Genomic DNA, 12,376 nt, shown 5'->3' with positions numbered 1-12,376 from the left:
TGCTTGTTTTCTCTGATTGTATGAGGCTCTCAATGGCCAATAGGTGGCAGCATTTAATAGTGAACTCGGATGCGGGTCTGTGAAAATTGTTCTTTCATGCAGTCATGTGAACATCTGATGTGCAAACAGATCTCGCAAATCAACAAAAGCTAAATTATAAGCATAGAACGTGTTGCCCTGTGGCACACTGTCTGCTGAAAGATGCCTGCGCCACACCCTCCTGTTTGCAGGCGGTGCTTTATGTAAATGAGTCACGCCCCCACAAAACGTTTAACTCCACCTTAATGTGTTGATGCACTGGCAATGTCCCCATACACCACACCACCCACTCCAATATCAATCCCCACCCTGGTTTAAAGCTATTGTCATCACTCGACTAAAACCTACCAAGCGTCCAAGGCTTTCCCCTGCATCTGTGTCAGAAGAGTTGTAGAGAGTAACAGAGGGAAGGATAGGAAGGCAGTACTTAAAGCAGATTTCGCAGCAAGAGTTCTCATCTGAAAACATTAAAAGATCTGGAGAAGATCCAGCACTTGAATTATTCGAGCTGGTGCTATTGGACAAAGAACGTTCCTGTTGAGGTACATCCTCGTGTAGAAACATCATCTGGGCTGGAGAAGACTGAACTGAGAAACTAGTGTTTAGAGCTGAAGTTTGGATACAAAGATTACCTGGGTAAGTGAAAGATCAAAATTCTGATGCGTGTTGGTTGTGTTGCACTTTTAAAATCAATTTTTGGGATCTGTTTAGCCAAGTGGTAATGTTTACACAACGCTTTCATAACATGCATCTCTGAACGTAAAGTTTGTGAAAGTTATCCAAAAAAGGAAAGAAATGAGTTTGTAACATTGTGTTGATGGACGAGTGAAATATCTCTTGTTCTTTTCTCTCATTGCCAACACACCACTCTGGAAATTAATTGGAGCTCAAGGCTTGCTTTTCCAAAATGGTTCACAGTCTGTGTTGAAATTCTGGTGAAGGATGCCGCAAGGCATATTCCATCTCCTGCGCAACATGTCAGTACTGTTGCAGAAAGTCCAATCCCAGATATGATCTGTTTTTAAATGCAGCTGTGAGCAAATTATATGTGGACCGGACTGGTGTCTTTTCATCTGTTGATCTCTGAAATGCAACTGAAATGTTTCTCTTAAGCTTCTGCATTACAGTTCCACACAAAAATAACATTCTTCCATCATTTACTCGTCTCATTTCAAACCTGATTTTCTTCTGCAGAACACAAAAGGAAGATATTTAGAAGAATGTTGGTAACCAAACAACATTGACCCTCATTTACTTCCATTTACTTTACTTTCTTAAAATATCTTCTTGTGTGTCCCACAGAAGAAAGCATCATATAAAGGTTTTGAAAGACATGAGGGTGAATAAATAATGACGGATGTTTTATTTTTGTATGACCTATTCCTACATTTTGATGTAGAATTGACATGTTACATTCACAGGGAGTGTCTTAAATCTGATTCAAGCCAAAAAACTCGAGAGGCAGTGCTATTAAATCATGTCAGAATTTGACACAAGCGGTTCAATATGCTTTGTCTTCAAATCACTGGAGTATTCAGTCTTTTGTACACTATAATCCTTCACTCGTTTAACTTTCCATTAAAAGCTGCTGCTGGAAAACTCTTCCTCAATATACGGAAATAAGTTATGAATGCGTGTTTGTGGACCTAGAGTTGGGTGTGTGTAAGTTTTTCCAAAAGGAGCACCGATTTGTTTCCAGACATGCATGGACAGCGTACTGCACTTTCCCTGTGGCCTTAAGTGTCTCCTAAGATTTATCATTTGAAAATCTTGAATGTAAGCAAGACTTGGTGACCAGGACGGCAAGATTCATACAAATGTTCTTCCATTTTCTTCCAGGTGAATCATTGTTTACCAAAAAAGCACACCAGCGAATCAAAGTGACTGTAAACTACAGTTTGGTTTATACACAAATCCAAACCTTGGTGCCAGAAACATTCGATACATTATATAAACACAGCCGGACAGAGAAGAGTCTGCACAGTCGTCCCAGAGGAGACATAAACACTGCAAAACACAGCTATAAATTATCCGCCCAGGAAATTCTGAATAGTCGACCAAGTCACACGATGTCACGCTGGGGACGTAAGAATGTCAAGAAGGCCCCCGAGGTGATCAGGACGGTGACCGAGGGCCTCAAGTCGCTCTATCGAATGAAACTTCTGCCCCTCGAGCAGTACTACGGCTTCCAGGACTTCCACTCGCCGAGTCTGGAAGACGCCGACTTTGACAACAAACCCATGGTGCTAGTGGTCGGCCAGTACTCCACAGGAAAGACCACCTTCATCAAGTAAGACTCTACGAACGTAATCTAAAGTTACAGTCACTCCAACACCACAGGTCTTTAAGGGTTCAGACGGAGAGATTAAAGCTCAAACATTGATGTAACGTCATGTTTAGAACAGGGATGGACCGAATGCGTATTTCAAGAATCAGGTATTGACAAACCATGTTAGCAAAGCACCGATAGGAATGCAGGGGAGGGGGAGTGTCTCTCGTCTATGTCTACTGAGGTTGCGGCCCTGGGAAGTGTTATTAGTCGACTCATGATTTGGGAATTTGAGAGTTGGTGTTATGGACAAATCATTCTTGTGAAAGCTACGGGGTCTACTGATCTTTTTAATCATGCGTGGCTGTTTTTAATCTTATTTTTATTGGTTGCTGACATCATAACATCGGATAAATTGAGGTGGCACTGTGTATAGCGTCTTGACTTTAAGGGATACTGGCGTAAGAATGAAAATTCTGTCATGAATACTCCCCCTCGGGTTGTTCCAAATCTGTATGAACAACTTTGTTCTGTTGAACGCAAAGATATCTGGTAGAATGTTAGTAACTGATATTTCTATGACATCATTCACTACCATAGTGGGGAAAGTTAAAAGGTTAGTCACAGGTGCTCCAGAGAACTGACAAGTTTTGAAGCAATTTTCCAAATATCTTTCTGTGTGTTCAACAAAACAAAGACATTTACGCAGGGTTGGAACAAAGTAAATGATGACAGAATTTTCATTTTTGACTGGAGAATCCCTTTAAGGGCCATGTACACTTCACTTGTGCATACGTGCGGGTGAGTTAGTTAGTGGAATATAAAACAGATTTCATTCTGTGAGGTCACACACCAGCATATATGGAAGGTCAAATACCATTTTCGGGTCCAGACGACAGACAAATAACAAAGAAAATCATGCCATGATAAAAATGCCCTTTAAACGCTATCCTCACTTGAAATTTCCTTAAGTATCAAGCAGATTGGCGGGGGGGGGCAAGTCCCTATATGTCTATATGTCCCGACCTAACTTTGTATTCCAGGGGAAATTATGTAAATACATCAAACAATGCTGCACATTTTAATGCATCTTTAGTTGGTCTTTAAAGCTGCTATCTGTAGCTTCTGCCTATCTATTGCCATCTCTGTTTAAAGCATGAAATTGCAGGTTACTTAACATCCTTTATACCTCAGTTGGAGTTAAACGGAGTCGCATTTTCTACAAAACTTTACCTGCCGTCTCAAATCGTAAATCGTTATTAAAAGCTTACTATTGTGAAGTAGACAGTTTTGTATACTGATTCTGTATTTACTTGTGTAATAACTGTTTCGTGTGTTTTAAGGAAAACATGTTCCAGCTTTTAAAAGTTACTGATTGCAGCTTTAACATTGGATTCAGTGTTATTGAAATATTGAAGTATATTCACGGAATTGTTTTTGTTTACTTTAGTTCAGCATGACAGAAAAATAAACATTATTAAAGTTATTAAAAGCTCGACATGAGAACCCCGTCTTTGATCTGTCAACACACAGATATTTGCTGGAACAGGATGTGCCGGGGAGTCGCATAGGGCCGGAGCCCACCACCGACTGCTTCACCGCAATCATGCATGGAGATGTAGAGGGGCTCATTCCTGGAAATGCCCTCATTGTGGATCCCAACAAACCCTTTCGGCAGCTCAACCCCTTTGGAAACACCTTCCTAAACAGGTGAATTGTTTGGCAAATGCAGAGTTGAAACAAGGGCGAGGAGGCTGGGTTGTGTGAGAGAAGTGTAGAGCGATCCATCTGCTTACGCTGATAACAGAGAAACAGTGTGCTAGTTTAGCTCTATGGAATTTAAAGAGTCTGTGCCAACTTTCAAAGTGAGAAGGGACTTTCATTCTTTATGGAAAACTTGTGGAAGGGTTTCACAAGAGAGGTCGCCGAGGGCTTCTGAAGAGGAGCTGTAAATGGAGGTCAAAGTGCACACATTTTTTTTTACTTATCCAAACAGCGTCTTTAGATTCATACATGGCTGTGTTGATATGCAGTTGCTACGGTGCTCTTTTGGTTTTCATGTGTTGCTGTGGTGTTTTGGGTGGTTGTTAGATGCTTTCTTTCTTGCCCAACTCAATACAATATCGAATTCCAACGTATTTTGGCAGAAACACGAAAAACTATACAGGCATTGCTTTGCTCACCAGACAAGAAAACTGTATAGGTACACATGAATGTTAGTTGCAAAAATCCTATGCAAACTCCAGCGAATGAGATAAACTACGATCAAACGATGAATCGCATCCAGCTTAGAAGTTCGTGTTTAAATAATATATGTCTGTGTACTGCGCATTTTAATTTGGTATTTATAAACACATTCACATACATGTATATATTATAGAAAAATATAAAATGTAGTAATGAATAAACGTTTATATATCATTTCAATTATTGGTAAATATAGCTGTAAAAAATACATCTAAATATTTCCTAAATACAGTATACGTATAAACATGTATGTGTATGTTTTTATAAATACTAAATTAATATTCACAGTACACAGACTTACTGAACTTTTATTCTGGAAGCGATTCATCGATTGACAGCCCTAATGCAACGGTGCTTTTATCGGTGTCCTCCATCTTGAATTTTCTCAAAAGGTTACAATGTGACATATCGATCATCTATTGATCACCCGTCTTCAGTTAATACGAATTCACAGGACAGCGTTCAACAAAATTGTATTTGGCAGAATTTTTGCACGATCTTGCGTTTCCGTTACACTACATTTGTATGACATATCGCTTAGATAATGTTTGGATAAAAGCGTCTGCTAAATTACTAAATGTAAATGTAAATTTGCATGCAGATGAATGGAAGTCAATGGAACTACATACAAAATATAATGCAAGACAGAATAAGTGTTTTCAAACTTATGACTGGTAGTACAGTATGACTCATGTCTGTATTACAGAAGATGTGGAATGAGTAACAAAGTTTAATATTTCGGGTAAGAGATATAAACAATTCCCTAATGCTCCATTGCAAGGTCAGTGATGTAGGGTAGGAAATGACACAAAGTGTGACATTGGGCTCAAAACTACTGTAAAACAGAAGCAACAGGGAGAGGAAAGTCTGCTGAAGTTCAAGTTCAGTTCATTTTACCAGCTCAACCACAGCCGCCAGGAAACTTTGAACATTATTAGGTCGAAGGTGTCAATCATCATCGAGGAGGAGTTGTTTGGAATGTCGTTTTTTCCGAAAATTCAGTTTTCTCCAGGTCTCTTAGGGTGTGTTTTTGCGAACATGTTTTGAGAACATCTCTTCTCCTGCTTCCTGCTGAGGGAAACAGTGCACTCGTAAACTCATTTAGCTCAGGAAGAGACTGTGTTGTTGTATGGTGCGGATCATTAGCCGCAGGTATTGTTTGATTTTGGCAGCGCTGCTCATTTTCCTTCAGGAAGCTCTCTGAGAGTTTCAAGCGTTGCTTTTACACAATGGAGTGACAAGGGAGGAGTGACGCTATGAGTCTGCTTGTTAGATCCCATAACAGCTGTTATAGGGCTCATGAAAAATTCTTTCAGCTATTCCCATGGGGCCAGTTGTTTTAACTAAATAGCGCTTGAATGTTTGGTAATTGTGTTGTGACCTTTTATGGTATCACACAGAAACTATTTAGTGTAGAAGAAACACTGTAGGTACAACATATAATGGACGCAACTGAATATTTGCAAGTTTATTGTTAGCTTTTTCATTTGATACGAAACAACTTTATTTCTATAAAAGTTTTTTTTGTGCATGCATGGGCTTTTATCTTTCCATTCAAATGAATCGAAATATCTTTCTTATCTAATGCGGTGGTTCCCAACCCTGTTCCTCGGCCCCCCTGCCAGAATGTTTTAGATGTCTCCCTGTATAGAACACCTGATTTAAATCTTCAGCTGGTTAATGTGTTAATCACAGAGATGAATTAACATTTGGATCGGGTCTGACAAGTGGAATGAGGTGTTCTATACAGGGAGACGTCTAAAACATTCTGGAAGGGGGAGGGTAAGGAACAGTATACAGTGCTCATTACATTCACTTTTCTATGATATTATGTAAATACTTTAATATTTTCTTTTGTATATATTTTCTCTTCTATATGCAAAGTCTTTGGAGTATACCAGATTAACATTTCACTGCAAGTTGTACTTGTTTACAAGTGTATGTGACACGTAAAGTCTAAAATTTTGAACTGCAGCCTGTGCAATGTTGTATAAATAATGAACTTCGACCCCTTTTTGATTTTACCCCTGATATTCTGAAGTATTGTGTTTTGAGAGTTTCGTTCTCTTATTTTCTGCAATACAAAATCTATAAACTTGCCTTCTGTTAATAGATTCCAGTGTGCTCAGCTGCCCAGTCAGGTCCTGGAGAGCATCAGCATCATCGACACTCCAGGTATCCTGTCTGGAGCCAAACAGAGAGTGAGCCGAGGTGAGACCAACTGGAGAAACATCTTTACACTAAAGTGCAAGCGATGTTCTACTTAAAATTCAACTTGATATAAATTTGAACTGAATTCTTTGTAGTTCATTGTTGTCTCAAATGTTTTGTTTTATTGTCAGTGTGCGTTTGACTGGAATAACCACTTCAACATCATTACACTGTTACTGTGCGTTCAGACAGCCAGCGACTGTGTCGCTTGTCTCTCTTCCGATGAGGTCGTTCCTAGCTTTGGTTGCTTTAGTAACATTAATATACAGTACAAACCCTGCTGTAGCCGACGAGAGACGGATGACGTGAGCTCCGCTGCTTTACTCTTATTGGAAGTTGCTTCCCAAAGTTGGTCATCATTTGCAAAAAGCTGACACGCCCACTTCATGTCGCCGGTGGTCTGAACGCACAGTTAGTCAGAGCAAAGGAGTATGATTGTAATAGAAAATAAAGCAGGAAAAAAATACAGTTATTATCAAAATCCTTAAGATGTCTCTTGTTGAGCTGGGAAATCATTCTGAAAATATATATTTATTCAATTTCAATTTGTACGAAAATATTAATATCTAATACACATTTTTTTTAGCAAATATACTTCCGAGTTACTAGTCTGTATGTTAAATTATGAATAATCCAGGATTGTTTTCAAACCAGCCCTGGGTCAAAAGTACACAACCCAGCCCGATGGGTTAAACAAACCCAGAAAAGGGGTTTATATTTGACCCGACAATGGATTACAAAAACAGCATTTTGGGCTGAAGCAACCCATCATCATTTTATTTATAACCCAATGGTTGAATTTGACCCTTTTTGACCCATTGCTGGATTGAAACTAACCCAGCATTTTTTAGACTGTAGTTTATCAGCAATAGAGCCATGTTTCTCTTTACATATCTTCTGCCTATAGTGCAGATCAAAACATATACAGTATGTGGCACTTAATGTCACACTAAGGTGTAACAAAGTAAAAAAGCAAAGGCATGATAATTATTGGGGCTTTAAAAAAATCCAGTAAAAGAACTGCTGCGCCGCAGAAATATCTCTGTAAATGTGTAATCTTTTCTGTAATTTGACTGTCTTTTACCATATTTAAAAAATAAGTTAAACATCTGTAAATGACATAGTAAAATGTTGTAAAGTTGCAATTTTAACAGTGTAGAAAAGTGATCCTGTAAATAAAAGTGCATGAGTTCTGCCATTCAAATCTCTTCTATTTTATGCATGCAATTTTAAAAGCAAAAATGTATATTATGAGCTAAATAGAATACTTTAAGATCCTACTTCCCACTTAACTTACATTCACGATGGCTCACATACATAACAAATAATTCCAATACCCAAATTGTGTTTTCACTGAAACGGTTTGTAGGTAAAGTAGGTTCACTAATATATGATTTACATCTACCATCTTTCTCTATTTCAGGATATGACTTCCCAGCCGTTCTCCGCTGGTTTGCTGAGCGTGTGGACCGGATCATCCTCCTGTTTGATGCCCACAAACTGGAGATCTCTGATGAATTCTCGGAGGCCATCGGCGCCCTCAAAGGCAATGAAGACAAACTCCGCGTCGTGTTGAACAAAGCCGACATGGTTGAAACTCAGCAGCTCATGAGAGTGTATGGCGCTTTAATGTGGTCTCTTGGCAAAGTGTTTGGCACTCCTGAGGTTCTGAGAGTGTACATTGGGTCATTCTGGTCTGAGCCGCTGATGGTGACTGATAACCGCAAACTGTTTGAGCTGGAGGAGGAAGATCTGTTCACAGACATTCAGAATCTGCCCCGCAACGCAGCCCTGCGCAAACTTAATGACCTGGTTAAAAGAGCTCGAATTGTGCGGGTAAGTATTCGAAATCAATTAAAGAATGACTAATGGTGATGTATGAAAGTAAGGCGTCCTTAATGTGTGCTTGACTCATAGGTACATGCCCACATCATCAGTTACTTGAAGCAGGAGATGCCATCTGTCTTCAGGAAGGACAATAAAAAGAAAAACCTGATCTACCAGCTCCCTGTCATCTTCTCCAAGATCCAACTACAGCATCATATCTCTCCTGGAGACTTTCCCGATTGTGCTAAGATGCAGGTTTGTTGAATCCACCGGTTTCCTTTTATTTGCTCAACAAAACGATGGTTACGAATGATCACTCATTGTCTCTCTTTCATTCCTTTTTGTGTAGGAGCAACTTATGGGACATGACTTCTCCAAGTTCAAATCTCTGAAGCCCAACCTGATGGCTATGTTAGATGAGCTCCTGGCCACCGACATTGCCAAACTGATGCCCCTTCTTAGGCAGGAAGAAATAGAGGCCGGGGTCCAACTCGGTGTACAAGGCGGGGCCTTCTTGGGAACCCGTGTTGGACCCTTCATGGAAGGGGACCCCTATGCCGAGAAGGCAGACAAAAACGGCGAGGCGGATGAGGAAGATGAGGAATGGATTGTGACGAAGGACAAGCCCAAGTATGACGAGATCTTTTACAACCTGGCACCCAACGAGGGGAAACTTAGCGGCACCAAAGCCAAGGATTGGATGGTGAGCACACGGCTCCCCAACTCTGTTTTGGGCCGCATCTGGAAGCTGTCAGATGTGGATCGTGACGGCATGCTGGATGATGAAGAGTTTGCTTTGGCCAGCCATCTGATCGAAGTGAAACTTGATGGTCATGGGCTGCCCCCCGAGCTGCCTTCCCGTCTAATACCACCATCCAAACGTCGGCAGAAGGGCTCAGACGCTTAGACATTGTGTAGGGCTTTCACTGATTCCTTTATCCGCACTTCTTGCACGATCTCCAGCTCCATGCGGCGCATCTCTCTTCACTGTATTTTGATGCCATTTTGTAACACATAATTAATATCTTATTTTGTAACTTGCTGCATAAAAAAATGCCAAAAATTCTTAGCTGAAAGCCAAAGAACATTGAGATAAACGGATGAGTGGTCTCGGTCGTTTGAAAGGAATGTAGCAACTGTCGGCTATAGAATCAGAGGTCCATGTGACATCTGATTTAGAAATGCTACACATGTGACTTCACACGTCAACCTATTATGAACTTTTGTAGATACTGGTCTTTCATTTGCCTCATTGAGTGTAGAAACCTTTATTCGTTGCTTTAGGCACTTTCCTTCTAGCTTTTATGTTTTAGTCAACTAAATATCAGAATGTGAAGTCAAAGCAAGCACTCGGCTCTGAAAATCTGCTGACCTACGACTTTGTGACTTGTAAATGAGTTTTTTAGCATGTTGCTCTATTTCTGGCTTTAAAAATGGAAAGGCAAATATACTGTTTTTTTAATGAATATGAATGAATGTCACAAGATTATATAAATTAAATCGTGTCATATAAAGAAAACAAAATGCCAAAAACTCTTCTGTAATCTGTATCACTGATTGCTTCAGTTATAACAATATATTGAACTCAATAAAGACCTTTTCACTCGTTCCTTTTGCTTTAAGTGGAATGATACATGAGAAATCACACTGAAAATACTGAAATAACGTTCATCTTTCAAAGTTTACGGGGGAAAATATTTTAAAATAAAGGTAAGTTTCTAACATCCTACCAAATATAATAAGATAGTACCTGCTCTTACCAGAGGCGGGAAGATTATAACTCTAAAACATCAGCATTTTATAAAACCTTTATTTTTTTGGGTGGATGGCCTGCTACAGCGCCTCTCATCAACAACTTCAGAGGCGATTTTCTCAATATTTAGATTTTTTGCACCCTCAGATTGCAGAGTTTCAAACGGTTGTATGTCTGCCAGATATTGTCATATCCTAACAAACCACCATCAATCAATAGAAAGCTTAACTATTCCGCTTTCAGATTATGTACAAATTGACCAATAAGACTGGTTTGTTGTCCAGGGTCACAAATATGCTTTATAATGTAATGGCGTATTTCTTTTCCAAAAAGTGCTGATACATGAAAAGTCTTCTGGTAAAAAGAGCCAATCGTCAATTGATTCTCTCTATATTATAATATTTATGCATTCGGCAGACGCTTTTATCCAAATCGACTTACATTACATTGTACCATACATTTGTTTCTGACTATCTGCAATCCCCTGGAATCAAACCCACGGCCTTGGCGTTGCTAGCACCATGTTCTAGCCATTGAGCCACAGGAAAGGCTACTCGGGGTCTTCAGGGTATTTTAGCGCAACTTCATAAAGGGACTGTTTTGTTCTGCTGAATAAAAAGGAAGGAATTTGGAAGAGTGTCAGTAACCAAACAGATCTCATCCCCCAATTACTGCCACAGTAGGGAGAATAAACACTACGGGAGTCAATGGGGGATGAGATCTGTTTGGTTACAGACATTCTTCCAAATATCCGCCTTTGTGTTTAGCAAAACAAAGAAATGTATACAGGTTTGGAACAACTGAAGGGTGAGTCATTTTTGGGTGAACTATCTCTTTAAGAAACAAAAGTTATGGTGTTTTCTACCGTTTAAATGTGATTTTAGGATGTAGATACGACACTTGGCGTGACTTCCCCTTGGTGTTACTAAGTCAAAGTTTAAGCTAATTCTGCAACTCTGTTACCTATTCTGGCATTTAGATTTCACGTATTAATTAATTCGTTATTTAAATAGACCTTTTCAGTAAGAGGTACATTTTCTAAAGGACAACCCTTCTTTCGCTGACTCTTTGTTTAAAAAAAACAAGCAAGCAGACTTTAAAGAGTCGTTTTCACATGGGAAGGGAAGCACACAAACAGGCATGAAAGGCTGTAGTGTTCTGCACACATATGCTGTCCAGTTGCTCAGTTACAGGCCAGATAAACAGTGAGTCACACGCGTCTGAGCCAAAACCCCATACCACCATTTTCCATCCTCCAGCACAACCACCCATTCCTCAGTTTTCTCATTTACTTTCCAGCGCGGCGTCATTCCAGGGGCTCTGCTAACCTTCCTCACAACTTGCTTGCACATTTTTCCCCTTTCCTTATGCAATCTCACACGTGAAAGCATCATTGTTTGTGTGTGTGTGTGACTTGGAAAAAGAAAGGAAGGGCTCTCCCTGTTTCTTTCCTCAATTTGTCCACGGAAAAGAAACACAAATGTGAAACAGAGGCAACTCACCCACCGCACCATCGCGAGCTGACTCACTTGAGAAGAATGTGTCGGGAGGGGCCCGGCGGAGTTATTAATATCTCTTTTCCTCGGGTCCGTTAGGTTTTCTGAAGCCCGGCTTCAGGCCTGTTTCTTTAGGAAAGACATCCCCCTATTTGGAATTGTCTTCAGGGCTCAATCGTGAACGTTTGTGTAGGTAAAAGCACGGATGGAGGGAGCGGTGACAGACACTGTGAGGGCATTCGAGGTCGACCTCGTAAAGTTTGTCTTATTGAGCAAGCAAACACACATCTTTATCATTATTTCCAGTTCATACTGAACATATTTCTTAAACAAAACTGAGGGGTTTAAGAACCAAAATCTTTTTTGAGGGTCATTTCAACAACACAACATTGTTTTTATGACACAACCTCTCCATGCATGTCAATATGCTGACTGACTGATATTCTTAGTGTATATACCACTTGTCTTTCAATAAATAAACTATCACTTTTATTGAATAGAGATAAAGGGAAGCTTGCATGTGATGTGTCAGCA

At 39.9% G+C, this 12,376-nt stretch overlaps 1 protein-coding gene across 1 annotated transcript; it reads left to right on the top strand.

The window, feature by feature from the left end:
• Nucleotides 1-299: 299 nt before the first annotated feature.
• Nucleotides 300-10,203, top strand: ehd2b (EH-domain containing 2b). The gene is made up of 7 exons (XM_079465743.1): nt 300-675; nt 1,879-2,329; nt 3,842-4,018; nt 6,669-6,766; nt 8,190-8,602; nt 8,684-8,848; nt 8,943-10,203. Exons 2-7 carry the CDS (start codon nt 2,109-2,111, stop codon nt 9,498-9,500), a joined length of 1,632 nt encoding a protein of 543 aa, XP_079321869.1. The 5' UTR covers nt 300-675; nt 1,879-2,108; the 3' UTR covers nt 9,501-10,203.
• Nucleotides 10,204-12,376: the final 2,173 nt, after the last annotated feature.

This window comes from Barbatula barbatula (genome assembly GCF_947034865.1).
Source record: "Barbatula barbatula genome assembly, chromosome: 10".
In the NCBI taxonomy this organism is placed as follows: Eukaryota; Metazoa; Chordata; class Actinopteri; order Cypriniformes; family Nemacheilidae; genus Barbatula; species Barbatula barbatula.
This window is presented reverse-complemented; position numbering and strand designations above follow the sequence as displayed.

Excerpts from the sequence above, each read along its gene's own strand:
- ehd2b (XM_079465743.1), top strand. The coding sequence starts at position 2,109 with ATGTCACGCTGGGGACGTAAGAATGTCAAGAAGGCCCCCGAGGTGATC. Across the intron at positions 2,330-3,841 it reads GGAAAGACCACCTTCATCAA|ATATTTGCTGGAACAGGATG; the intron begins GTAAGACTCTAC and ends GTCAACACACAG. Across the intron at positions 8,849-8,942 it reads CCGATTGTGCTAAGATGCAG|GAGCAACTTATGGGACATGA; the intron begins GTTTGTTGAATC and ends CTTTTTGTGTAG.